Source organism: Elephas maximus, chromosome 20 (genome assembly GCF_024166365.1).
Source record: "Elephas maximus indicus isolate mEleMax1 chromosome 20, mEleMax1 primary haplotype, whole genome shotgun sequence".
In the NCBI taxonomy this organism is placed as follows: Eukaryota; Metazoa; Chordata; class Mammalia; order Proboscidea; family Elephantidae; genus Elephas; species Elephas maximus.
This window is the reverse complement of record NC_064838.1, coordinates 11,963,140-11,990,045: the sequence shown is the minus strand read 5'-3', so window position 1 is coordinate 11,990,045 and position 26,906 is coordinate 11,963,140. Positions and strand designations below refer to the sequence as shown.

Here is a 26,906-nt window from a genome sequence, read left to right as displayed (position 1 = left end):
ACCCCTGAGCCATTCTCTCCCCAGCAAGGAGGGGCCCATGGACTTTTGCCCCAGGAGCTGGAGGCTATACTGCAGCCAGCCCCCAGAGGGGTGGGCTCTGGGTTGGAAGAAGGGGAGCAGAGGGTGGGTGGGTAGAATGCGGGGGGGGTCCCCAGAAGAGAGAGGTGAAGACCACCTGGAGAAGGCATTGGGCCTGCCACCAGCCCTTACCCTGGCCATGAAGACCCTCCATTAGCACCACACCCTTGCTGAGCCCTTTCTCCCGAGAACCATTTCCGTCTGCACCTCACCCCCACCACCGTCCAAGAGCCTCACCTCTCTGACTTCCCAGACACTTTTGTTAGAGTAGCTGGACCTCTCTTCACTTCACAGATAAGGAATCTGAGGCCCAGAGACAGGATAGGGTTGCCCAGGATAATTCAGGGGGTTAGTTACCAAATGGGGCTAGAACCAGGTCTGCTAACTTTGGGCTCGCTTTTTTCAGTTTGCTGATCTTCCTTACTGCTCCCCCCCCACTTTCTCTCCCACAGATCCCTCCAGGTACGCCTCTAGGAGGAAGGGAGCTAGGGCCAGGCCAGCAGAGTGATGAGGAAATGAGGACACAGGGGTGGTGTGGCTGGGTGGGTGGATGGGAGCCTGGGCAGGAGGGGGGAGCGTGGTGAGGGCTGGCTCAGGCAGTGGGCACAGACAGGACAAAAGACATGGAGCTGGACCGAAGAAGAGCTGGGTCCCCGAAGCCACGTGGGCATTTATACCTCTACCCACTGACCCCTTTGCCTTGGGTGCTGGCTCTGCTGCCCAAACCCCCCCACTCCCCGACTAAGCTCAGGCCCCTTCAATCTGGCCATCACTTCTTTTTCTTTCTCTCCTTTGTCATCCTGGCCCCCTCGGCCTCCATCTGCTCCTTGTTAAGCTTCATTCTCTTTTTGCCCAGTGGAGTCTTGAAGTACCAGTCCTTGGGGGAGAAGAGGAGGAGGGGCAAGGAGAAAGGAGGATTGAGGAGGAAGACCTGGTCCATTGGGATCTGACCCTCAGTTCTGTCTTCTGACCTCACCCTTTCCCTTTTTATGGGACCCTGTTTCCTCAACAGCTTTCCCTTCTCTCTCGCCGGGGTTCCCTTGCTCACACTAAGTTCTCCAGGCACCTTCCACCCTGCAGTCCTCTCTTCACTGCCACTCCTGTCCCTTAGGGAGTGGACACTGGCACAGTGCCAAGCAGACCAAGGCTTCCCCTTTATCACTGGCCCTTCCAGGCTCCCACCCTCAAGGAAACCAAGTGAGATGTTCCTGCCCATTCCCTCACCCCTTGGTCTTCCCCCGGTGATTTCTTGTTCCCTGCTAAGCGGAATGCCACATTCACTTTAACCTGTCATCTAGCACTTTTGCGGAGCAAGGAGAGGGTCCGAAGTGTGCTGTGGGACTGGCTTAGGAAGGTTGTGGACCCTGGCTGGGGCTCCCGCCCACCCTCTCCTGAAAGAGCCTCACCTTCAGGGATTCCTCCTCCTCTTTGTACACTGGCTCCAGCTTGGCCAGGTGCCCCAGGAACTCAGAGGCCACTAGGGGCCGCTTGGACAGTTGCAGGAGCCGCCGCTCGGTCAGCACTGATTGGGTGGCTTGGAGGATGTGGCCAGGTGTGTAACCATCTGACACCTTGGCCAGGGCACTGATGTCCAGGCTCTGGGTCACCTGGACTCCCTGGGTCTCTATCATATGCTTCCAGAGCACTGCAAGCATGGAGAGGACATGGGCATGGGGGTCACGGGTGGGCACCCATGGGGGGCAGGCAGCAAGGCACAGCACATTCTGACCTCGGAGCCTCAAATGACTTGGGTGCTTTGGAAAGCAGAATACATGTGTCACCTCACAGGTGAGCACACCCTTCCCCCAGCACGAGGTAGTGGAGCTCCAGGAACTACATGGCCTGTCTGCTTTCCACACAACCGGGACCAGTACACAGGCCACTTGACTGCTTGTCTGGTGGTCTTTCCAGAACGCCTGGGCATGCAGACAAGGGTGTGTCGGGGGAGGTTATGGCAGGGGCAGTGGTCCCAGGACCTCTTCTGGCCCTCCTCTGGGACCTAGGCCTCACCATAGCGGGAGGCGTAGTCGGGCCGGGGCACGAGGAGGATGCGCTCATAGGTCCGGCACAGCCCCTTCATCTCTGCCAGCTGTGGCTGGGCTGTTGTTCCAATCAACATGACGCGGTCTCCAGGGTTCAGCAGGCGCAGGGCCTTGGTGAGGTCCTTCTTTATTCGCTTTGGATCCATCTGCTCCAGGGAGGGGAGCAGATGTGGGGGTGTCAGCTAGGGGAATCAGAGAGCTTCTGGAACCCATGGGACAGGCACACAGTGACTGGCATGCAGGGCTTCCAGGTGCTCAGGGCTCCCCCAACCCTGTCTGGCAGCGATCCCCACCAGCCCTGAGGGATGGAAAGGGAGAGGCTGTTATCCTGCTTTAGGACAGGCGAATGAGGCAGTGGAGGAGAGGGCACTTGCCCAGGGTCACTGTAGGTTAGGCTAGGAGTAACCTGAAAAAGTCCGGCTCCCAGCCCTGCTCCTGCTCCCCACCCCCAGGTCCATGGTGCCCCTCACCTCCCTCTCCTCCTTTGGAACCTTCTTATAGAAAGTCTTCTCAGCTCCCCCAATCCAGATCACAGAGGGCTGCAGGAGCCGAGCCACCTGGCCAGGCCGAGGGGGGAAGTCAGGCATCAGAGGCCCCTGGGCAAGGGCGGCTTCCTCCACCTGGTAAGCCCAGGGTCAGCAGGGGCCAGGCTGGCCTCACTGTGCCCACCTGAGTGCCAGCCCCACTCCTGGCATCCTGCCACCCCGACCAGCCCATCGCGCTTTGGTGGGGAGTCTGAGGTTCCCCTCTGGGACAGGGAGGGGCTCATATTCGACCTCATCTTTCCCAGAAAAGCAATTGCTATGGCCCTTCACAGGCTCCAAGTGTCTAAGAGCTCATAGCAGGGGTTGGTGGGGAGACCTCCCAGCTCCTGGAATCACCCCATGGGCAGGTGGGCACCCCTTTGGCGTAAAGCTCACTCTGCTGTGTTGTCACAGACTGAGAAGGAGAGCAGCGAGAGGGACTGACCTTGAAGACCGTGTGCACGACCATCTGTATGCCAGCCCGGCCAGGGTATTTGCCCTGAAGGTTACTGGGGGACAGGTCAAATAGGTTGGCACCGGTTTCTGTGCACACAGCCTTAACCAGCATCTTCTTCCCTGTGCCTGGGGGGCCCACTAGGAGGATGGAGCGGATGAGGGGGGCCATGGCATGTATATCTGGGGAGCCTGCGAGGAAAGAAATGGGGCCAGAGGCAGGGTGTGGGCCGGTGGCACAGGACAGGGCATGGGGGGGGCGTTGCATAGGGCAAGGCCACGGCCAGGCCTGCTCTGGATGAGGCTTCCCCAGCCTCTGAGCAGTCCTCCGCCTGCAGGCTGTGATTGACAGCCTGGAGGGTTTTGAAGGGCTGTATGTGGTATGGAGGGGTCCTGGTGGCACGGTGGTTAAGCACTTGGCTGCTAACTGAAAGTTCGGTTCAAAACCACCAGCTGCTCCACGATAGAAAGATGAGGCCTTCTGCTTCCGTAAAATTTACATCCTTGGAAACCCTATGGGGCTCTACTCTGTCCTATAGGGTCGTTGTGAGTTGGAATCAACTTGACGGCAATGTTTTTTTTCTGTATATGGTGTCAGAGGAAACCTCTGCCCCTTTCAATGCCCTTTCTGGTTTCCATACCATCTGTACTCCTGGACTATGAATGGGTGAAATTCAAGGGTATATGACAAACTCCCCCAGAGAGATCCTGGTCTCTGCTATTTTATGGGGTGGGCTGGGGCTGTTCTTCCTGGGAAAGGAACAGAGTGGGTGATGTCACTTGAATTGAGTATGGAGCTAGGAGGTGGACTCCGCAGTAGGTCAAGGGCCCATGGGACTTCTGGGGCAGCCCCTCTGGGTGTGGTCTCCAGCAGGCAGATGGCACCCAGGGACGGGACATGTCCCCCCCTTCAGCCACCCTGCCTTGAACCCAGGCCTTGAAAGTCTCTGCCCAGTTTGGGGTCTTCACACCCCCAGGGGCTTCTCACCGAGCCGGAGGACCCCGTACAAGGCCATGTTCTGACGAATGTCAAACAGGGAGGGCATGGGCAACTTGTTGGCCACATTCAGAGTGGATCCAAGATGGAGGCAGTCACCTGAGGGCGCAGGCAGTCAGGCCACTCACTTGGGCCAAAGGAGAGAGTCTGGCAAGGAGCCAGGCCCCCTTCCAAGAAGTGGCCTTCAGCAAGGGGAAGAGTGCCATCCGGGGCTAGCTGCCCCTCAGCTCAGAGCAGGCGCGGTAGGGAAGGGGGATGGTGTCTCACCAACGTAATCCTTCAGTGCCACTGTCTCACTCTTCTTCAGAAGGCCATGGATGACAAGCTCTTCGAACAGCGACTCCAGGGACCTGCAGAGGGTGGGCAGGGAGACCCAGAGGACATTAGGCATAGGCGGGGTCTTATGAAGGGCATGAAGAAGAGGAGGATGGTCCTCCCGCCCGCATCTTGTGGTCAAAGCTGCAGCCAGCATCAGAAGGCACAGGGTGTGGGGGAGAAGCCAAGGCACCAGCCCTGTCCCGTGAAGGTGCTCTGTGGGCTAAAAGGGAGGCAGGAAAGACCAGTGCCCTCTGTGGATTGCCCAAAGTCCCACCATTAGAAATCCATTCATTTGGGTTAAGCATTACCCTCTTCCAAGAAACCGCATTTAAGATGTAAGCCTTCCTGGGAAGGATGGTTATTAAAGTAAAAACCATGAACGTGCTCACGATCTCTGTCTACCAGAGAGTGGGTACAGAGAAGTGAGTGGAAAGCCACCCCAGACAAGCTGCTCAGTACTCTAGAGTGGCAGATCCAGGGGGCAATGTCTTTGTAGGGGCAGAGCTAATTAAGGAGGGCGAAGGTGGGAAGGAGGATCTGAGCAACGGCAGTACTCCATCTGCATCTTAATCTGCGTTATAATTTTCAAAGCTCTTATTACTATTTTATGTGACCCTCACAGCTATCTTGGCAGTTTGGCAGGACTGGTACTTGGGAATGAGGACACTTAAGTGACTTTCCCAAGGTCACACAGTACAAAGCAGGCCTTCTGTCCCAGACCACAGCTCTTCCCCCACCCCACAGCACAAGGGCACAGCTGAGTCTGGTACCTGTTTAGGGTCAGATCTTTTTCCTTCTTCTTCTTTCCAGCTTTCTTCCCAGGCTTCTTCTGGTTGGACACAAGTGCACAGGTGAGCGTGTCTATTCCTTCCTCCTCCCATGGGAGCCTGTGGAACCCTCCCAGCCCTAGCCCTGGACCCTCATCTCGCCTTTGGAGCCTTCAAGGGTCTCCCCTCCTCCCTGTCCACGGCCAGGCGCAGGTTCTTCAGCTCTTGCCGCATCAGCTCATCCACCTGGGGGGACAGGAGGGAGTGGAAGGGGCAGCAGGGGCCCAGTGAAGAGAAGGTGACAGGGGCAAGGAGCAGGACAGAGATGGGAGGAAAGAGAGAGCCTCCAGGAAAAGCCAGACAAGCCATGCAAAGGTGGCTAGGGCACCCACACGGGCATCCCCTGTGCTTTGGAGCCCTCAGCCGCTGCACCCTCACCCCTGGTCTGTACCCTGCTTACCCCTGAGCCTGGTTCTCAGCCAACCACCAAAGTGGGGAGAGTGAGGGTGGCCCTGATGAGTCCTCCCACCTGCATGCGGATCTCCACTTCCACTTCTTTCCTCTTTTCCTCCCGGAGGGTCTCAGGGTCAAAACTCTGATTGGGGTGTATGCTCTCATAGCGGTTCTTCCATAGCTCTGACCGTGGAAAAAGGTGGAAAGGGGTGGAGGGAAGGTTAGAGCCCTAGGCATGTGTGTGCACTTGCACATACACACACAGACTTGTGAGCACACATGCACACACGTGCACTGCACATATTCACACACACACACAGACACACCCTGGCCAGGAACCTGATCCAAACTGATCCACCTCTCCCCACTGAGCTCCCTGGCGCAGCTTCTACTCAGACCACAGAGGCTCAACCCCAAGGACTATGAACACAGAAGTCAGACCCAAACCTATGACACCCTGGATCCAAGAAATCATATCACACATACCCTTCTCCCCCTTTCACATTATCTCCTCAGCCCCCACACACAGCTACACCCCCACCTCTGATTCATGTGGCAGACTCCCACTTTGCCCCCACAAGGCCTTCTCTCCTCTTACTCATGTACTCCTCATGCCCAGCATTGATCACAGGTATAAATTTGGACGGCAACACTTTCAGCATATCATCCACTTCCTGGAATAGAAGCATTCTATGACCTCAGCTCCATGACCTCCACCTACCACAAACTCTGAACTAATCCTTACCCAGACCAACCTTCCTGCTGTGAATTCCCCTAAACTTTGCTCCTCCCTGCCCACCGCCCCACACATCCACAAGGTGTCTCACCCCCTTCTTGGCCTTTTCTTCCTTCCCCTTCTTCTTCTCTTTTTTCTCCTCATCCTTGTTCTTATTTTTCTCTTGCTCCTTCTTTTTGTTCTCCTGGACCTGCAGCTCCAGCTCCATTCTCACCTGTGACCAAAAACAGATGATGTTCGGAGACCAGAAGGGTTTTAATAGGAACAGGAGAACTCAGGAGTGAACCCAGCACCACAAGACCTGAGTAACTTGATGGGGTCCAGACGGCTGAGAGTCCAGAGACTGCATACTGGGGTCCAGGAAGACAGAGGAGCCAAGTGAAGTCATGTTTTGATCAGAGGTGCTGGCTCTCTCAGGGGCCTCAGATCTAGAGCCACAAGGGTGTCTCCAGACATATGTACTCTCCCTGGCATGGATGCCTTCTCTAAGTGACAGGTACTCCCTCACCTTCCCCATGTAGCCTTTCTAGCCACATCTGCCTCCACTGATCATAGCTGACCTCTCCCCCACACCGCCTCCATCCTGAGCTTTACTTACTACTCTCTTTAACGTCAGGCTCAGCCTGCATAGAAAACACCTGTCCTACCCCTAGTGTCTTAGACTGGATTCTCTAGAGAAGTAAAACCAGTGCACGCTGGTGTATATATATATAGAGAGAGAGAGAGACAGACAGACAGACAGAAAGGCAGAAAGATTTATCTCAAGGAAATGGCTCATGCAGTTGTAGAGGCTGGCAAGTCCCAAGTCCAGGAGTCAGGGATCAGGGTGAAGCTTCTGCTAACTCACGTAGCTGCAGGGACTGACGAACCCAAGATTGGCAGGTCAGACAGCAGGGTGCTGGCTCACAGACTACTAAACCTGATGAATCCAAGATTGGTAGGTAAGACAGCAGGCTGCTGGATCACAGGCTGTGGAGGCTGATGAATTCCAAGACAGGCAGGCAATATGGCAGACTGCTGGAGCAAGTCCCAAGAACCAGAGGTCAGATGATGACTAGCCAGAAGCAGAACCCAGGGCAAGTGAGCGAGCTTTGCCAGAAAGTCCATATATATATTGGATACAGGCCACACTTCTGAGGAAACTCCCCTTACAACTGATTGGCTGATCACATCAGATCACATTATGGAGGATGACTACATCATTACATAGCTTCCAAATTACATAGTTACACATCTGCCAGATTATATCATTACATAACTGCCAAACCACTGAGAATTGTGGCCCAGTCAAATTGACACACAATCTTAACAATCGCAGTGCACCCCTTGTCAACTTGGCACCTGTACACATCTCCTTAAACCATACACAATATCTAAATAAAGACAATTACAAAGTCATACTTGTGCCTAACATGACGAAACTAACAAGTGTGCAACCGAAAACACACTAGGCCCATTCACATTTTATAAGTGAACAAAATAAAAATATTTGATGCGCACATACAAGGAAGAATTACTCATAATAAATACCGTCCTAGTTTCTGCAACTGGTCCTGTGGTCGTAAGTGGTATTTAGAACTACCTTCTTCCACCACCCATTCCGTATTCCTTTTGCCCTCAGCAAGCACCTCAGCCAGTTATAGTTCTTTGCCTGGTGGAGTGACCCAAGCCTTCGTTCCTGAAGGGTCTGTGTCATTAGTAGTCATATCAGAACTGCGTTTCTGTAGTTTTCCATTGACTTTAATCACAGGGCATGGTGGTACCAAGAGATATCCTAAAGTGTCCTGTTTTCCAGACATAATTTTCTTGACCTGCATTATGCAACACCAGTCTGATTTCCCTTTGGTGGTCAGGATCAGTCACATCAGCCAATATGGTAACTCCTCTCTTTGCCTGTTGATACAGAGGCATGAGGGGCCCAAAGTGGTCAAGTGGTATTCTTAACTTCCAGTTCAATGGAATCCATGTTGTGTGTCCAGGTGGGAGCATTCCTCTGTTTGGAACTAAGACCCCTAGATCTGCAGAGCATAGGGTCATGGAGACAAGAAGCAAAAAAATTGAGTGTGGGTCACTAGGGGTAATAGTGAGCAATGCCACTCCCACCTCCACCCCTTGATTCCTGGACTCATGAATCCTGGCAATGGGAGAAACAGTCCTATATATTGAACACTAGTTTTTTTTTAGTTTAGAGCATATACAGCCTCCTGGAGAACAGTGTCCAACCCTGCAAAATATTGCCACCTAGCTGGCACCATATTTGTGTCTTTAGGAGGCCATTCCATTATTCTGTCAAGCCAGATGCTTCAGTATGATGGGGAACATGATAAGACCAGTAAATTCCATGAGCATGGACCCATTGCCACACTTTCTTTTCTGTCAAGTGAGTGCTGCTCTGAGGCAATGCTGTGTGGGGTACCATGATGGTGGATAAGGCATTTTATGAGTCCATGGATGGTAGTTTTGGGAGAAGCATTATGTGCAGGGAAGGCAAATCCATATTCAGCATACGTGTCTATCCCGGTAAGAATGAAACACTGCCCTTTCCATGATGAAAGAGGTCCAGTGTAATCAACCTGCTACTAGTTTGCTGGTTGGAATGGTGCCATATCAGGGATTCAGTATTGGTCTCTGTTGTTGGCAGGTTGGGCACTCAACAGTGGCTGTAACTAAGTCAGCCTTGGTGAGTAAAGTCCATGTTGTTGAACCCATGCATAACCTCCATCCCTGCCACCATGGCCACTTTGTTCATGAGCCCATTGGGCAATGATGGGAGTGGCTGGAGAAAGAGGATGACTGGCTTCCACAGAATGTGTCATCCTATCCACTTGATTGTTAAAATCCTCCTCTCCTGAGGTCATCTTTTGGTGAGCATTCACTTGAGACACAAATATCTTCACTTCTTTGGCCCATTCAGAGAGGTTTATCCACAGACCTCTTCTCCATACCTCCTTGTCACGAGTTTTCCAATCATGTTCCTTCTAAGTCCCTGACCGTCCAGCCAAACCACTGGCCACAGTCCATAAATTAGTATGAAATCCCACATCATTTCTCTTTCAAGCAAAGTGAAGAAACAGGTGCACTGTTTAAAGTTCTGCCCATTGGGAGGATTTCCCTTCACAATTGTCATTCAGGGAGGTCCCAGAAAGGGGCTTAGTGCCTGGATATAGTGCAGAACCATTGGTAAACCAAGCAGGAGTTTTCTCTTCCTCAGTCAAATGATCATAAGGAACTGCCCATGAGGCTGTGGGCCACTACCTCATGCCACTTAGTTGTGACTTCAAGTCACGTTCAGGATCGATCTTGTATGTAGCACTTCCATTTAATGATGGAGTGCTGCTGTGCACATCTGACTTTAAGGCTCTGTGAGTCAGACAACACCCAGTTCATGATGGGCAGCTCAGACCACATGGTGACTTGGTGCCCCATGGTTAAGTGTGCAGTCTCTACTAAGGCCCAGTAACAAGCGAAAAACTGTTTCTCAAAGTGAGAGTAGTTATCTGCAGAGGAAGTCTGGGCTTTGCTCCAAAATCCTAAAGGTCTGTGCTGTGATTCATCAATATGGGCCTGCCAAAGACTCCAAACAGAATCTCGGTCACTGACACTCCAAGCACCATTGGATCAGCTGGATCACATGGCCCAAGCAGCAGAGTTGCTTGTATGGCAGCCTGGATCCATTGCAAGAGCCTTTTCTTGGTCTGGCCCTGCTCAAAACTAGCAGCTTTTTGAGTCACTTGATAAATGGGCCAGAGTAGCACACCCAAATGAAGGATATATTACTTCCAAAACTCAAAGAGGCCAAGAGGCCTACCAGGCATTGTGCCTCTTTTTTAGTTGCAGGAGGGACCAGAAGTAACAACTAATCCTTCACTGTAGAAGGGATATCTTGACATGCCCCACACCCCTGGATTCCTAGAAATTTCACTGAGTTGGCAAGTGCCTGAATTTTTGTGAGATTAATTTCCCACCTTCTAGCGCTCAAATGTTTTACCACTAAGTCCAGAATCATTAACACTTCTTCCTTATTAGGTCTAATCAGCATGATGTCATCAGTCAGTGCAATGGACCAGTGTGAAGTCTTGTGGAAGGGAAAGGTGATCAAGGTCCTTGCAGACTAAATTATGACATATGGCTGAAGAGTTGACATACCCCTCAGGTAGAACAGTGAGGAAGTATTGCTGGCCTTGCCAGCTGAAAGTAAACTGGTTCTGGTGTTCCTTCTAAACCAGAATGGAGAAAGAGGCATTGGCCAGATCAATAGCTGCATACCAGGTACCAGGAGATGTATTGATTTGCTCAAGCAATGAAACCACATCTGGAACAGCAGCTGCAATTGAAGTTACCACCTGGTTAAGTTTACAATAATCCACTGTCATTCTCCAAGATTATTAACATTCTCCAAGATCCACCTGTTTTTTGCACAAGCCAAATAGGTGAGTTGAATGGGGACTTGGTGGGAATCACCACCCTTGCATCCTTCAAGTCCTTCATGGTGACAGTAATCTCTGCAATCCCTCCAGGAATGCAATTTACTATTTTCCTAGGTGAGGGTAGTTCTAATGTCTTCCACTTGGCTTTTCCTACCATAATAGTCCTTACTATACTTCTCATGGATCCAATGTGGGAGTTCTGCCAGTTCCTGAGTATATCTATTCCAATTGTGCATTCTGGAACTGGGGAAATCACTACAGGATGGTTTTAGGAACCCACTGAATCCCCTCTAAGATGAATCCGAGCCAAGACGCCATTAAAAACCTGACCTCCATATGCCCCCACTCTGACTGGTGGGCCACAGTGACATTTGGGTCTCCTGGAATTAGTGTCAGTTCAGAGCTAGTATCCAGTAATTCCTGAAAAGTCTGATTATTTCATTTTTCACCAATGAACAGTCACTCTCATAAAAGACCATAGATCTCTTTGTTGAAGACAGGAAGAAAGATTAACTTTGGTGAAGATGGGGAGAAGACAGGCAGTATAGTAGGGCCCTTCCTCAAGGAGACCTGGCCTCCCCTTTCTTCAAGGGATTGTGGGTCTGTAAACTGGCTCAAGTCTGGGAATTGACTGAGGGGCTGTGACTCTCTTCCAGTGATTCAAGTTAGACTGTGGTTCACTTGACCTAGAATTCTTCCACTTGCACAGATCAAATAAACATTTAGTAGATTTTCTATTTCACTTCTAGGGATATCATGACTAAGTAGTCAATGCCATAAATCCATATGAGTCAGACTATTCTGATTATTGCTTTTACTCTGTTGTCCATTATGGTAATCATGTCCACCTTGTTTTTGCTGATTGAATGCAGCCATTTGGCCCCTACCACCACAGGGTCCAATCAGCCTCATTGTAGTTAGATGTCTTAATTCATTTAGGGCAGTGCCCACTGTCAAATCTAACTTACATAAAATAGCAATCACAGCAGTCTTCCAGGATGCTGGTGCTCCCTTCACAAATTTGTTCCTCATTGTTGTGAAAGGTGTGTCCCCTAGGCACTCTATGTGTGGGTGTGGGTCTAATCTGATAAATCCACTCTAGCATGCCAATTTCCCTACGTCTTTAGATACCTTCTTCTACAGTATATCAAGGCAGGTACTTCAACTCGATTTAGTGTAGGCCACCCCGTAACCCATGCTTCAGCACCCAACCAAATAAACTTCTAGATCCTTTCCTAATCTCTCGAGATGAAACATTGAGTGAAGAATCTGTGTTTAGTGGGCCCCTATCAATAAACTCAGACTGATCCAACTTTATGTTCCTTGCACCATTATCCCACACCCTCAATAGATATTCCTGCACATATTTCCCAGGTTTCTGTTTGTACATATTAGAAAGGTCAAGCATTTCTTTTGGAGTGTAGCATATCTCCTCCTGGGTCACACCTTTTGGGGCTCGCTGGGACTTAAGTCTAGTTATAGGTCTAGAAGCAAAAATGGGTGGTGGGATGGGTCCTGGGAACATTCAGCAATGTCTTTTAAGGCATCTATCCTAGGTGCTACCCCAGGCAATGACTCAAAAGTGATAGCTCAGACTCCCCCCCAGGCGATGTCCCAGACAAAGGCTCTTCAAACACAGTTGGGTCAATCTCATTAGGTGGGGGTGGAGGGGATGATGGTCTTACTGGGGAGGGTGGCTTAGCAGACAAAGACGGAGTAATCTTTTCAGATGTGAGTAAGAGGGTCGGTTCTGTTGGCAGGAGTAAATCAACTGAAATTAGGGGCTCAATGTCCCCATCTTCCTGATTATCTGCCCATATATCCCCATCCGGAGTTTCAGTATCTCCTTTCTTCCTAATTAATGCACTCATTTGAACTTTAGATACCATTCGAGGTTACATCGTAATTCAGCCACTCTTACAGTAAGACTCTGGGTTTGGTTTTCAGCAATATCAGCTCTGTTACTACAAGAAATAGCACTTTCCTCAGTGCACAAGTGACAACTTTGAGGTCTTTTATGTGGTGCTTGAGCTGTGACTCTGAAGCTCTGAGCTCATCTCTTTCTTTCACCACTTTGTCTAGTGAAAGTAGAACAAACCGACCAGCTTCTCTGTACTTCTCATTCTGAAAAAATTGTAGAAAAGTGTCAAACATTCAATCACTAGAGCCTCGCTTCTCACCAATACTTGATCTATTGGTGGTGATTTTTGCATGTTGAGATCGCCACCTTATGCCATGGATTAGAATTGTCCTCTTTACTACCGGAGGCAGAGTCACCCTTGCCTTTAAGACTAGCCAGACTTGAGAACTGGTTCAGAAAACTCATTCTTACAATTTTGTTTCTCTATAACCATTCTCAGTATTAAATGTCTTATGCTGGGTCCTCTAGAGAAGCAAAACAAGTGAACTGTATATACTCGGCCCTCAGTATCTGTGGCTTCCACATCCGTGGATTCAACCAACTGAGGATGGAAAATATTTAGAGAAAAAAAAAAGTTCCAAAAAGTAAAATTTGAGTTTGCTGTGTGCCAAGCTCTATACTGAATCCATGCAAATAAAGCGATGTGTAGGCATCCCCTGCTGTAGCCTCCCACCATTTCACAGATCCTCAGTCTCTCTCCTGCACTCATTCTTTGAGCATTGTTTGCCTAGTGTCTCATTCGTTCACTACTTGTTTTGTGTGTACCCTTTGTTTCTGTGGAAAAATGGCTCCTAAAAAGCAATTAAGTGGTCAAAGCAATCCTTCAAAGGCTAAGTGTGAGGGGGTTGAGGACAGTGAGAGGAAGCAGTTTAAGGTTAGTAAGGGATGGCTGGCTAGCTATGTAAAGCACTACATCCTCAAGAATTTAAAGATCATGGAAGAATCTACATCAGCTGACACTGAGGCAGCATCAACGTTTCCAGAAGAGGTCAAGAAACTCAAGAGAAAAGAAAGGGTCCCTTTCAGAGCAAGTTTTCAATTGTGGTGAAATAACTATTTACATAGCATTTACCTTGTAAATAGGTATTATAAGTAATATAGAGATGAGTTGAAGTATATGGGAGGAGGTACCTAGGTTATATGCAAATATTATGCCATTTTATATAAGAGACTTGAGCATCCATGGATTTTGGTATCCATGGGGTGTCCTGGAACCACGCCCCCACAGATACCGAGGGACGATTCTCTATATAGAGATTTATCTCAAGGAAACAGCTCATACCATTTCACATAGAGACTGGAAAGTCCCAAGTCTGTGGGTCAGGCATCAAGCTGGAGGCTTCTCCTGACTCACATAGTTGTAGGGGCTGGCGAATCCAAGATCAGCAGGTGAGGCAGCAGGCTGCTGGCTCAAGTTCCAAGAACCAGTGGTCAGATGATGATAAGCCAGAAGCAGGATCCAGAGCAAGTGAACAAGCTTTACCAGAACATCCACATATATATTGGATGCAGACTACACCCCTGAGGAAACTCCCCTTACAACTGATTGACTGATCACATCAGGGAGGATGACTACATTGTTACATAACTGCCAAATTACATCATTACATAACTGCCAAACCACTGAGAATCATGGCCTAGCCAAGCTGACACACAACCTTAACCATCACACCCAGGATACCTGTTCTGGAGTCTTGTCTGCAAAGATCAAGTAGGATCCACCTGCAGATTCATCTGGATAGTCAGGAAACCGGCCAGTAAGGGCACTAAGTGGACATAAAATGCTTAGATAAGATGAGCGGTTGGATAGGTAAATGGGTGGACAGGTGAATGGGTGGTTGGACAGATGGATGAGTGGTTGGACAGGTAAATGGGTGGTTGGATAGGTGGATTGGAGGTTGAACAGGTGAATGGGTGGTTGGACAGACAGGTGGACAGATGCACGGGTAGATGAGCAGCTGGGTAGAAAGGTGGGTGGATGGTTGGATAGAAGGATAGAGAAGGATAAAAGGAACACAGAGACAGAGGGAGAGAAAGAAGGAATGTATAGACACAGAATAGAAAATAGAAAAGACAGGTGGCTTATGGGGGAAATTCATGCATTTCTTATTCTGGCATTTTCTCTTCCACCAGGGAAATGGGGAATCATGTGTGGCAAGGGTATGGTGAGTTGGGGGCCAAGGTTTAGGCCAAGAGTGTCAGCAGTGTGTTGGAGGAATGTGGGTGGAGAAAAGGGCCCCCTCAGAACTAGAGAACCAAACTGTGGAGAGAGGACAGAAGAAGCCTATGGGGACGCTGGGGTAAGGAAGAAGACAGGTATTTCAGGGCCAGGTTGGCTGTGGCTGGGGACACTGACTGGCACTCAATAAACCACTGTCGAATTTGCTCCTTCATCTTCTCCTTCATGTCGGGCCCCTCGATCTCCATGAGAGAATCATGGGTTTGCGTCATGGCCAACTGGAACTCCTCCTCCTTCTCCATCTGGCGGAGCCTCCGGACATCCTCCCTGAGGCAGGCCTGGGACAGGATGCCCAAGTGCTCCGTCTCATTGGGTGAGGGCAGCTGGGGAACAGGAGAGAGGGGCTCAGAAGCGGGAGGAGGGAGAGCCCCATTCTTCTGCGCACACACCTGCCATTATGCCTTCCCGCCATTGCACGCACTCCTGAACGCAACAACGGGTGAGCCTGCATCAGGAGAAATTGCGTTTGGAGCCGAGACCCGTCTGTGTAAATTACTCCGATAATGAGTTTGCTCAGTGCATCTGGGCTGCCCCCTGCCTGCTCCCCCGCACACCCTCCCCTGTGAGCCTCAGGCCCAGCTCCCGCCCGCACTCCCGCCACCGGGCTGCGTTGGCAGCCGCACTGGCAGCCACTTTCCCGCCTCATTGGCTCCCAAATGTATTTTAAATATCACTCTGCGCAGACAATTACTGAAAACGCTGAGCTCACACTGCTGATGGGCCCAGGCGGCCAGCTCCCTTCTCACCCACCGCTGGTGCTAGGCTTGCCCCCGCCCCTCCCACTGGGCGGCCCTGCCCCCCCCATGCTGAGGTGCCCCCTCCGCCGTCCCAGCCTCCTTCAGAAGCCTCCAAGCCTCCCAAAGCAGCAACCTAGGCCCTACCAAGATGTCACCGGCTCAGCCCTGGCAGCTACCAGCCCTTGGGAAGTGCCTTTCCCTCCAATCCCTGTGGCTGCCCACAGGCTGGCCCACCCACCCCAGCTCCCTTCATCAGCCAGTTCACTCCAGGGTCTGCCCGGTGGGGCTGAACCCTCAGTCCTGTCATTGCCTTTGCTTCCCAGGTCTGCAGAGAGCGACTGGGACCAGAGGCAGCAAGCAGAAAGGACACGTGAGAGCCGCGGGGAGGGGCCTGCACACCACATGTGCACACACATGTACACACGTACACACCACATATGGGAACACATGTAGCCATGCTTACCACACATGCACACACATGTAGGCAGACACACATCACACATGCACACACCTCACACACGCACACATGTAGACAAGTGCACACCGCACCACACACATAGGCGTATGCAGTCATGAACACGTGGTGTGTGTACACATATATACCACACACATGCACACATGAGCATACACATACACACCACATGTGTGTATGCACACTCACATGCATATACATGCACATACCACACGTGTACACACACGTGTGTGCGCACATCGGGCTCTCTGCATCTCTTAAGACCCACACAAACACGCTCAGATCACATCACAGGCGTTCAGAACACTGAGCGATCCTCCCCACAGGGCAGAGAAGTGCTTTTGGACCCCCACAGCAGGGAAGCCTGGGACTAGAAAAGCCCTGGTGTAAGGGTGTGGCTCCGCAGCTCGGCCCACTGGTTGTCCCAGATGCTGGCCCTGAGGCGTTGTCCCTCTGCTGGGCTCACCCTGTGGCCTCTCTTTCCGGAGAGGGGTACGGGTGGGGTCCGGGACAATGCCCTGTGCTGCTATCCCTCCTAGCCCCTTCCCACATTTTAAGATTTTTCTAAGGGCTTAAGGAGAGGGAGGGGCATAAAGTGGTGAGGCTCAGAGGTGGCTTTTCTGTCCCTCCCCTCTTCTGAACCAAACTTTTAAAGCCCCCCCCCACCCTCCCGACTCCCCCTCCATACTGATTCCCACCACGTCTTGAGTGGGGGGTGGAGTTCGCAGTGTGCGCTGTGTGGAGAGTGCAAAGGGGCCCTCACCATGCCGATAAACTCCATCTCTACTTGCCGGTCCTGCTCTGTGCGTTTCCTCTGCAAGTAGCCTTTCCACACCTGGGGGGCAACAGGGCTCAGGGAGGGACTCACTGGCAGCCCTGGCAGGGAGGTTTGGGGGGCAGTGGGGCAGCGCTGGGGAGGGGGCTTCCAGCTGTCTTCAGCAGGACCAGGGTGTTACCGGGTGTGCCCACAGGAATGCTCTCCTCCTGCCCCCCACCTGCTAATCCTTTGTATCACAGCAGTCTCTCCTCCAAGAAGCACTGCAATAGCCCACTTCTCAGAATGCTATGGCATTTGGAACAAATATTTTATTCCACCAAGGGACATAGGCCTTAGCGCTGCAGGGGCTGTGGTGACTCCTAGCTTTTCCCACAAGGAAAAAGAGGCCAGAGATGGGACATTGTCAAGGCAGAGTTGGTCCTGGAATCAGGCTTCCTGGCTCCTGACCCCATGTTCTTTCTCTGGCCCAGGCACTCAGACTCTGTGTACCTCCAGCACTAGTGGGGGGAGGTTGAGGCACCAGGCAGAATCCAGCCAGGCACTCCCCGTTCTCACGGGGCTTTCTGCATTGAGGCAGGGTAGGGTGTTAGAGGACAGGGGGCCCCAGAAGGCACAGAGCTGGAGTTAGCAAGCTCCACTTAACTCATCATGTTTCCTTTTACCTTGGTCACCAGGAGGCTCAGGAAACAACAGTGGCTCATTGTTAGCAGCCTGAAGTGCTTCTGAAACGATCACCTGCTGTGTTCTGCTACACTATTGTGCATCTTTCCTCCCTAATTTTAATGATCCTTTTGTTTCTGGGGCTCTTATGGAACCCAGTCCAAATCTTCTTGGGGATGGAGATGCAGAATAAATAATAAATAAGACACATGTTTATGGGCTGATAAGGCCTCTATCCATGAGGAGTTTGGACTTGAATTGTGGAGAACAGAATTCAGCCCTTGAACCCTGTGATGGTTGAGGTCAACTTGACTACGCCCTGATTCTCAGTGGTTTGGCAGTTAGGCTAGAGTTTGGAGTCACATAATGATGTAACCGCCTCCATGATGAGATATGCTGTAACGTGATCACCTCCGTGCTGGGACTGCTGTGAGTAGCCAATCAGTTGAAAGGGAGTTTCCTTGGGGGTGTGGCCTGAATCCAATGTAGGTGGGCCTTCTGGCAAGGCGTGTGGGCTTTTGCTGGCTCTGGATCCTGCAGCTGGCTCCTGTTCATCTGACCTCTACTTCTCGGGACTTGAGCTAGCAGCTTACCTGCTAATCTTGGGATTCATCAGCCTCTGCAATCTGTGAGCCAGCAGCCTGCCAGCTTACCTGCTGATCCTGGGGTTTTTAGGCCTCCGCAGCTATGTGAGTCAGAAGCCTGACCCACTTACGTGGGACTTTCCAGGCTCTACAACCACGTGAGTCATTTCCTTGATATAAGTCTCTCTCTCTCTTTATGTATATATACATATAGATGCTTCACAGGTTTTTCTTCTCTAGAGAGCCCAGCCTAAGACAAGCCCCTTGTGACCACCACCCTTGGCACAGGCTCCTGCAGGAGGCCCTGCCCCAGCTTACATGCTGGTGTCAGATTACCTTCTGTATGATGACAGATGCCTGGTCCTGAGTGAACTTGCGCCTCCCATCCTCCCGGCTCTTCCGATCCCGCTCTTCCTCTTTCCGAATTTCCTGCATAAACTTTGCACGGAGCCGGCCTTGCCGAGCCCTCTCAGCTCTTTGCAGCACGATTATGGCCTCAGCCCGGTGCATTCCTGGAAAACTCTGACCAGAGTAATGGCAAAGTGCAGGAAGAGATGAGGGCTGGCCTGCATCCGGGTGGGGCCTAGGAGACCAGCCCACAGGCAGAGCCAGGCATATGGCTGCCTACATACTGCCCCCCATCTTGGCACTGGAAGGTGATCATGAGCACAGGAGCTGCCCTGAAGAGGACCAGAGGTACCCAAAGGGCACTCTGAGGTGTATATGGGACAGGGCAAGGCCTCTCTGCATGCTAGAAGGTATCTTTGGGGGGATTCTGGGGATATCCCCAGCCCTCACCTCCTCAGAGGACACTGGCTCCATTTTGGACAGAATCTCTGCCAACATCAACCCCCGGTCCTTCAGAATGTTGGCCTGCTCCAACAGGAAGTATTTGGGAATTGGAACCTCCAGTTCTGCCTTTGGGGCAATACAGGGGGAGGAAGGTCAGCAATCAAAAGTCAGGGCCATTGCCTGATCCATGGCCATTTTCAGTGGCTCACAGTCTCTGGCACCTGGAACCTAGTCCTGAACCCTAGAGCCCTGGGTGGGGAGCTCATGGATTATGAGAGGGTTCCTCCCAATTTCACCCCTCTCTTCCCCCACCTTTACCATCTGGCTAGAGTTGAATTTCGGAGGACCAGGTAGGTAACGGGCCATGGTTCCAAATCCAAGGTACCTCAGAATGATCTGGAAAGCTCTCAAAAATACTGATTCCCAGGCTCCCCAGGGAGTCCCTGGGTGGTGCAAACGGTTAACACTGGTCACCTGCTAACCAAAAAGTTGGCCATTTGAGTCCACCCAGACCTGGCAATCTACTTCTGAAAAATCACAGCCACTGCAAATCATATGGAGCATGGTTCTACTCAGACACACATGGGGTCACCATGAGTCTGAAACTACTCTTCCACAACTGGGAGACCCTCTAGAGACCCTCTAAGAACGAAGCCTGTAAGATGTGTCCTTGAGAGTCCACAGCTGACTCTGATGCCACTGGCTGTGGAAACTTTGAGGCTTCATGGTGTGGGCTTGGAGTAGGGACAGCACTGGGGGACTGGGGCAGGACTGGAGGCAGGTCTGAGCTCTAGAGCTGTGGTGTCCAACATGTCCAGGCACACAGATCATCTGAGGGTCTTGTTAAGATGCAGATTCTGATTTAGTACGTCAGGGTGGGCCCCAGATCCTGCATTTCTAGCAAGCTCCAGGTGATGCGGACACTGCTGGTCCACAGAGCACACTAGAGGAGGGAGCCTTTAGAAGACTCTCCTTGCTGATCCCTGCGGCACGCGGGTCTTCCCAACCAAGAGCCCCAGCTCTCTTCCTACACCCTCCTCTGAAGCCCTCCCCTGGAGACCAAGTGCGACCAAACTCGCTTTCTACGCCCATCTCCACCCCTTCCAGCACCATGGGCGACCCGCACCGGTGTGAGCTTGAGCCCCTGCAGCACGTGGTCCAGGCAGCAGCACTCGCTGAGTTCAGCGCACACCAGGTCCTCCTGCAGCTCCAGCACGCGGCCCGCCACCCCGTCCAGCAGGCGCCGCAGCAGCCGCCGCTTCTGCGGCTGCACCATCTGGTCGTAGATGGTGTCCAGGCGGCGTAGCAGCCCCAGGTAGGACAGGTAGAGTAATGAGAGCCGGTGCTGGAAGGACTGGCGCTCCGGGTCGGGCACGGGGTCGAGCAGGGGCTGCTCCTTGTCCAGCAGCTCCTGCAGTGTCACGTGGGAGGACTCCCAGAGGCGCTGGTAGGCTCTGGGGAGGGCACAGGGTGGAGGCTCTGAGCCAATGCGGGGGCAGCCTGGCTGGCATGGGGCTGGGAGCTACTGAGCCCTCCAAGGAGGGTGAACCCTGGGTTCCAGAGGTGTGAGCTCAAGGTTACTTATGAGAGGGAGCCCAAGCAGAGTTCCTGTGGTGACATGGGAGGAGTGAGGTTGGGATGAAGGAGGGGGCCCATTGATGCACAAACAAGAATGGTGGGTGAGGGCTCTTGGCCGAGAAGGGGCTTTCTGGAAGCCAGGGTGGGGGTGCTGCCAAGAGATGCTGCAGTAGGGGGAAGTGGGGTGTGGGCTGAGCATAGAGAAGGGTCTCTTCCTCAGAGCAGAGCCCTGGTTCTGGAATTGACAGTCCAAGGGAAGCTTGAGGAGAGGAAGCTGTACTCTAGGCAGCGACAGCCCAGGGAGCAGTAGCAACATGCTCGGGGCGCAGCCTGACGGGACAGGGACAAACTCTGCTCCTTGTTCTCTCAGCCCAGCAGGAGCCCTCTTCCAGCAAATACTCACCCCTCAGACATGGTGCCCGGCTCCTCCTCACACTGCCCTCTGTGAGCAAACTAACCATGGCACCATAGAACCCCTGTGGTTCTATCCTGACTCCACCCCCAGGCTGGTACAGCCTGACTGTAAATGTTCTGTTCCATTGTACCAGCATTCTAAGACCTTGAGCAGAGGGGTGGAGGGTGCAGGGTGAGGTCCACCTATCTTGGAGGCTGACCTGGAGACTGCACCCAAAGGGAAGGGGGCTATGGTTACAGACTCCAGTGAAGTGATATGCCTGGGGAGGATAGAGCACAGAGTGGGGGTCAAATAATTGAACGGTCTCGGTTTAGAAACTCCCCATAAGCCGTGAGACTCTGGATAAGTGTTAGTCCTAAAGGCATTAGTCCGTCGGCACCCTTTTCCTGAATTCAGGTCCAGCCTCCCTTCACTGTGGTATGTGACTGTCCTTTGGAGGAAGGTATGACGTGAGGGGAAAGGGTACTACATTTCACTGGATATGGAGTCCCAACCTTCCCCCTTGGAAGACAACACAAACACACCGATCTTACTGAGGTCTGCTGAGGACGAGTGGGCTGTACCTGTAAGAAAGTGTGGCAGGTGTCCTCGGTGGGATTTGGGCTCATTCTGAGCCATCTGTGGGCTGCAGGCTCAGAGGTAATACAAACCAGTCCCTCAGCCACAGCCTGAACCCAGTCAGCTGGGGATGACCTGTCTGACTCTGTACTAAGTAGGGGCTTCTGAGTAAATATATAAGGACTTGGGCTAAAAAGATGGGGGAAGCAAGGAGCAGCAAAGAGGACCAAGAGACTAGGGATTAAAAAAAAAAAATTTTTTTTTTGATTACATAACTTTAAATGTGCACCTAAAGTACTGAAGATCTTGTTAAAATACAGGGCCCGACTCAAAGTTCTGAGGTGAGGCCCAAGACTCTGCATTTCTGATAAGCTTCTAGACGCTGTAAATTAAGGCTATCGCACCTTGAATACTGGGTATAAAACAAAGTGGTAGTGTGGGTAAGTTGAGGTTCAGGAGCCAGGTTGCCTGGGCCTGTCCCTTTCTAGCTGTTCCTGCCATGGGTAACAGGTTCCCAGCTCATGGAGTCTCCTTGCCAGGCTTGTATGCCATCCTCGTGCAGCACACAGCACTGCACCCAAATGCCAGCCAAAAAAAAAATTTTTTTTTTTTTTTTACTAGAAGGGGATGCCCGTTCAGGACATGAAGCTGAAAGCAACAACCCCCAGCCTATCCAACTACCAAAGGAACGTCCCACTTTTCAACCATCCCCTGGAAGCCTAGAGAATTTATGGGTCATGTGCTTACGACAAAGCAGAGGCAGAAAACAAGAGAATGTGATCAAATATTATGTGGTGAATTCAGGTAAAGGACATGTGTGTGGTCATTGTACTTTGTTGTAATTTCTCTGTGGGTCTGACATTTTTCGAAATAAAAGTTGGGTTAAAAATATTAGGAGTTTCAAGAACATTCCCAATTTGTTCTGAAATTAAGAGGAAAGATACCTTTTAGGGACCTCGGCCGGCTGTCTGGGAGCTGACCTGGGTGTTTGTATCCTGAAGAAAGGTCTTTGTGGCCCTGTGCCTAGTACAGTACCTGCCACGCAGGGCAAGAGATGGCACCACAAAGTCACGAACTGTCAGGGTGGAGAGTAACCTTGGAAGAGGAATTTCAAGTCCAGAGAAGTCATAAGGAAAGCGCTGCAGCCAAGCCAGGACTCAGTCCAGATTCCAGCCCTGCCACAGCACGCTGCCCACACGATAACTGCTCATGGGACACACTCAGCAATTCTTAGAAAGCGTGAGTACATGTTATCGTCCCTCCTGTGGAGCCGTGTTAAACAGTGATGCTGACTTGCTCTTCCTTCATAAACCACCACAGTGCACGGGAGCAGCAGGCTCTTTATTTGTGGTCAGGCCTTGCTCACTTGGAGCTGATGTACTTGGTGACAGCCTTGGTGCCCTCAGACACAGCGTGCTTGGCCAGTTCCCCGGGCAGAAGCAGGCGCGCAGCCGTTTGCACTTCCCGGGAGGTCAGGGTGGTGCGGCCAGAGTACTGGGCCAGCCGGGTGGCCTCTCCAGCCAGCCGCTCAAACACATCGTTCACAAAAGAGTTCATGATGCTCATGGCCTTCGAAGAGATGCTGATGTCGGGGTGCACCTGGGAGAAGCAGCAGGACCAGTGCGTTAACAAGGGATTCTACCCAACCCCTCAGATCTCAGCCCGAGTTGGGGACCAGCTGGAAGTCAGAGGCAGCCTCTTCCCAGAGGCCAAGAGGCATGGAAATAGGGAGTTGTTTTCCTTTTACCACTCTACCCAAGTCGAAAAAAGAAGTTTCTCCCAACCCTAAGAGGTGACCATGTTGGTAAGTACTATAAGCATCTGTATTTACCAGATGGAATCGGTTATGTGTGTCTCGCTTTTCGCCGGATCTGTCGCAGCATTCTGCAGTATGGAGGAATCATGGCTTACACCACCATTCCTCTCTTAATGGACATTAGGGTTTGTGTCCTGGTTTGTTTCTATTAATTGTGCTACAGTAAACACATCCTTGAGGGCTCTTGTATAAGCACACCGAAGGCTAAATTCCTAGAGGAGGGACTACTCCGTCAAAAAGTCTGTGCAAGTAACTTGGTAGGTAATTACCACTCTCCAAAGAGCAGGTTTTCATAACACATGGGCAGCCCCAGACTAGCAGTTAGGAGACCCAAGCTCTCTCTGGCTGACATGGAACCACCGTGTGACCTTGAATAACTCTTTCCTCTGGGCCTCAGTCTCCTCATCTGTTACAAAGCTGTCAAACTAGGTGAACTCTAGAAGACCAAAGGATCCTGAAGCGTGAGCGAGGTAGACACTGTTAACTGCTTCTCTGCAAACTGGAGACGAGCACTTGTGCAGACATGCATCAGGTCAAGGTGGAGATGGAGCTAGGACACCTCAACTCCCTGCCCCTCACTCTTTCCGCCACCCCTGACTGCCACGAAGAAGAAGAAATCTAAGTTGGTACAAGGTCGTTGTTGGGCACCGCTGAGATGATTCCAACTCGTAACAACCCCATGTGACAGAGCAGAACCGCCCCATAGGGTTTTCTGGCTGTAATCCATGGAGGCAGATCAACAGGTCTTTTTCCCACAGAGCCGCTGAGTGGGTTTGAACTGCTAACCTTTCTGTTAGCAACTCACCACTTACTTAACCTTTGTACCACCAGGATTCCTTGGTAAAAGGCTGAACCAAAATCCCTTCTGTTGTCAGTACAGCCTCATCCTCGGTGATGACATGCTTTACCCTGCTTGGATAAAGGGGGAACTCCCACTAGGATCCAGTCCTTGTTCACATCCATTTCTGAGCCCGTCTGACTAAGCTGCAGGGCTCAGTAGCACCCACTCCTGCCCTATTCTCATGACAGCAAGTCTGTCCTCTGCAGTTGCCCTGACCAGCGTGCCACTACCGGGCCTACCCTATCCCTCACCCCACCAAGTCAACCTCAGGCCCCGCCTGCTTTCTGGCCTAACAAGGGGTGAGACCCTGAGGGAGGCAGTGGAGTAGACCTGCCCCCTCCCAGACCCCCCTTGCCACAGGGCAGTGGCTCTGATGATCTGGGCCCCAAACACAGTGGCTGTTACATACCCATCCATGCCCCTAAGGTTCATCAGCGCACAGTCCCAATAGCGGGTGCTTCTCTGACTGGGAGGACACATAAATGGAGGCCCTGGCAGTCTGTGCTTAGAGTGGGACAAGCAGGGCATGCCACCATCAGGGCATGTGACTGGGTCAAATCTAGGCCTCTGTGGCCCTCAGGGCCTTCATCCACAGGCCGTCTGCCCGGCTGGCCTCCCCCTGCACGCTCACTCCCCAACATCTTGTCTGTACAAGGCTGGCTCTTTCACGTGGCCCCACCTAATGTTCCATACAATAGTCTCATCCGCTCAAAAGCCCTTTAAATTTCTGGGTGGTGGTGGCGGCACAGAGCGTGTTTTCATTGTCTTCTGCATATCACAGGTGCTCAACAGATACTGAGATGCAGAGGCCTCCAGATCAAGTGTAACCCCTCAAAAGAAGAGGCGCCAAGTGCCTGAAGCCACTGCCTCGGTACCAGGACTTCAGTTCAGTGCCCCTCCATCCCCCTACCCACCCTTGCTCCCACTCTCACCTGCTTGAGCACCTTGTAGATATACACTGAGTAGTTTTCTTTGCGCCGGCTACGCTTTTTGGGCTTCTTATCCCCAGAACTACGGCCCCTTTGGCCCCCGGACTGCTGCTGCTGCTGCTGCTGCCCAAGCTCAGCGCTCATCCTCCAGCTTTGGCTCCTCCTTGCGGCCCCCTCCCACTCCTCAGAGCCACTTATACAAAGCCAGCTGCCCCACCAGGTGTGGCTGGGGGCGAGCACCTGGGGTGGAAAGATGGGAGGGGCGGGCCCTGGCCAACTCTATCCAGAGCTCCCAGTTCATTCTTGAAAGTACTTGCTCCTTCCTCTCCCCAAGTAGTTTCCTATTTCTGAGTAAAAATCCTTCACCAGCCCCCTCCCCCACCTAGCCACCTCCCAGTTATTTACAAACGTCTTAAAGTTCACAGACCGCCACCAGACCACCAACACAAGTGGATTACCAAGCGCCCACTGCCTCAGATGGCTCCATGTGCTGCAGGGGCATGGAAGAAACACGGGCCCCACGGAGCCCTACAATATCGTTGAAGAACTCGGTCCAATTCACATCAATTAGAAGAGAAAAAAGAGCTAACGTGTGGGGATGGTTGGTAGTGGAGGAAGAGCTCCAAAAAGAACAATGAGTGAGGGCTGGGGCAGCCAGAGAAGGCTCTGCTGAGAACAGGGGCATTTAAAGCCAGTCTCGCAGGATGGATGCAATTTAACTGGGGAGGACTGGGGAAGGAGGGAAACCCTGGTGGCGTAGTGGTTAAGAGCTACATACGGCTGCTTTAACCAAAACGTCGGCAGTTCAAATCCACCAGTCACTCCTCGGAAACCCTATGGGGCAGTTCTACTCTGTCCTATAGGGCCACTATGAGTCGGAACTGACTCGACGTTAATGGGTTTGGGGAAGGTGCAATGGCATGGAGTTATAGAGTGGAACCAAGGTGTGCAGAGGCCTGAGGGGTTTGGGCTGGGGGCAGAGGATGGAGCAAAAGGGCCAGGCCAAGCCAAAGATGGACAGCAGGGAACCACGGTAGGTAGGGAAGAGTCTGGCCGGGAAGGGATTCTGGATGAAAGACGCTGGAAGAGAAAAACAACGGAGGCCCTCTGTTAAAGCAGGTGGTGTGAGTGTGGAAGCCAAAGCCTTGTTAGATGGAGGACGTTGGCTGTCCCAGCACCTGCGTTCAGGTTCTCAGTGGCTGTGAATAAAGAACCCCAGAGCAACATGAAAAACACAGACTGGGGTGGGGGGTAGAAGGGAGAAAGTATTCAAAATTGGGTGATGGGGAAAGTCCCAGAGACAAACATCGCCTGTAGTGTGAAAGCGGCAGTATGACTAGCTTGAACACTCCCACCTCATTAAACTCACCTCTCCCACCCCGTTCTGAACACCTGGTCCTGTCTTACACGCTAAGGTTTAAGTGGACTACGAGGGCTATTCTCAATACAAAACAAGGAGCTGCCAATTTTAGACATGAGAAGAAATATATTTTGTACGCTTTTTAAACACTCTTAAAACCATTGAGAATGGAAGATTTTTTTTTTTTGACAAATGAGCTGACGAGACTCCTCCTCCCACCCCTCCCAACTCTGAAGACCTCCCAACCACTCGCACATCTGAGGTCGCACATCTGATCCGCTAGTCTGGAGACCCTGACAGGCTTTAAAGGCACTCTGAACACCCAAAGACTTGATTCCTGGCTGAAGTAGTGGGAGCCCTCACCTCGCTGTTCCTGTGACCCCAGCAGCTCATTAGGTCTCTGGATATTCAGGACAGGCTTACTGAGGCCA

The 26,906-nt window shown here is 51.8% G+C and overlaps 2 protein-coding genes across 2 annotated transcripts; both read right to left on the bottom strand.

The window, feature by feature from the left end:
- Positions 1-847: 847 nt before the first annotated feature.
- IQCA1L (IQ motif containing with AAA domain 1 like) lies at positions 848-20,970 on the bottom strand. The gene is made up of 19 exons (XM_049862592.1): positions 20,960-20,970; positions 20,105-20,432; positions 18,985-19,104; positions 18,523-18,708; positions 16,928-16,999; positions 15,073-15,278; positions 14,398-14,482; positions 6,460-6,582; positions 6,231-6,306; positions 5,709-5,815; positions 5,342-5,425; positions 5,183-5,241; positions 4,362-4,444; positions 4,086-4,193; positions 3,090-3,289; positions 2,591-2,677; positions 2,089-2,266; positions 1,485-1,723; positions 848-955 (listed from the first exon to the last, which is right to left on the bottom strand). Exons 1-19 carry the CDS (start codon positions 20,968-20,970, stop codon positions 848-850), a joined length of 2,460 nt encoding a protein of 819 aa, XP_049718549.1.
- A 1,078-nt stretch (positions 20,971-22,048) lies between these two features.
- Positions 22,049-26,615, bottom strand: LOC126064113 (histone H2B type 2-K1). The gene is made up of 2 exons (XM_049862757.1): positions 25,119-26,615; positions 22,049-23,128 (listed from the first exon to the last, which is right to left on the bottom strand). Exons 1-2 carry the CDS (start codon positions 25,257-25,259, stop codon positions 22,892-22,894), a joined length of 378 nt encoding a protein of 125 aa, XP_049718714.1. The 5' UTR covers positions 25,260-26,615; the 3' UTR covers positions 22,049-22,891.
- Positions 26,616-26,906: the final 291 nt, after the last annotated feature.

Coding starts and splice junctions, on each gene's coding strand:
- IQCA1L (XM_049862592.1), bottom strand. Junction 18,709..18,984: donor AGCCAGTGTCCTCTGAGGAG/GTGAGGGCTGGG, acceptor TACTCTGGTCAG/AGTTTTCCAGGAATGCACCG. Junction 4,445..5,182: donor AAAGATCTGACCCTAAACAG/GTACCAGACTCA, acceptor CACCCTCTGCAG/GTCCCTGGAGTCGCTGTTCG.
- LOC126064113 (XM_049862757.1), bottom strand. CDS start 25,259: ATGAGCGCTGAGCTTGGGCAGCAGCAGCAGCAGCAGCAGTCCGGGGGC. Junction 23,129..25,118: donor TCTACAAGGTGCTCAAGCAG/GTGAGAGTGGGA, acceptor TGCTTCTCCCAG/GTGCACCCCGACATCAGCAT.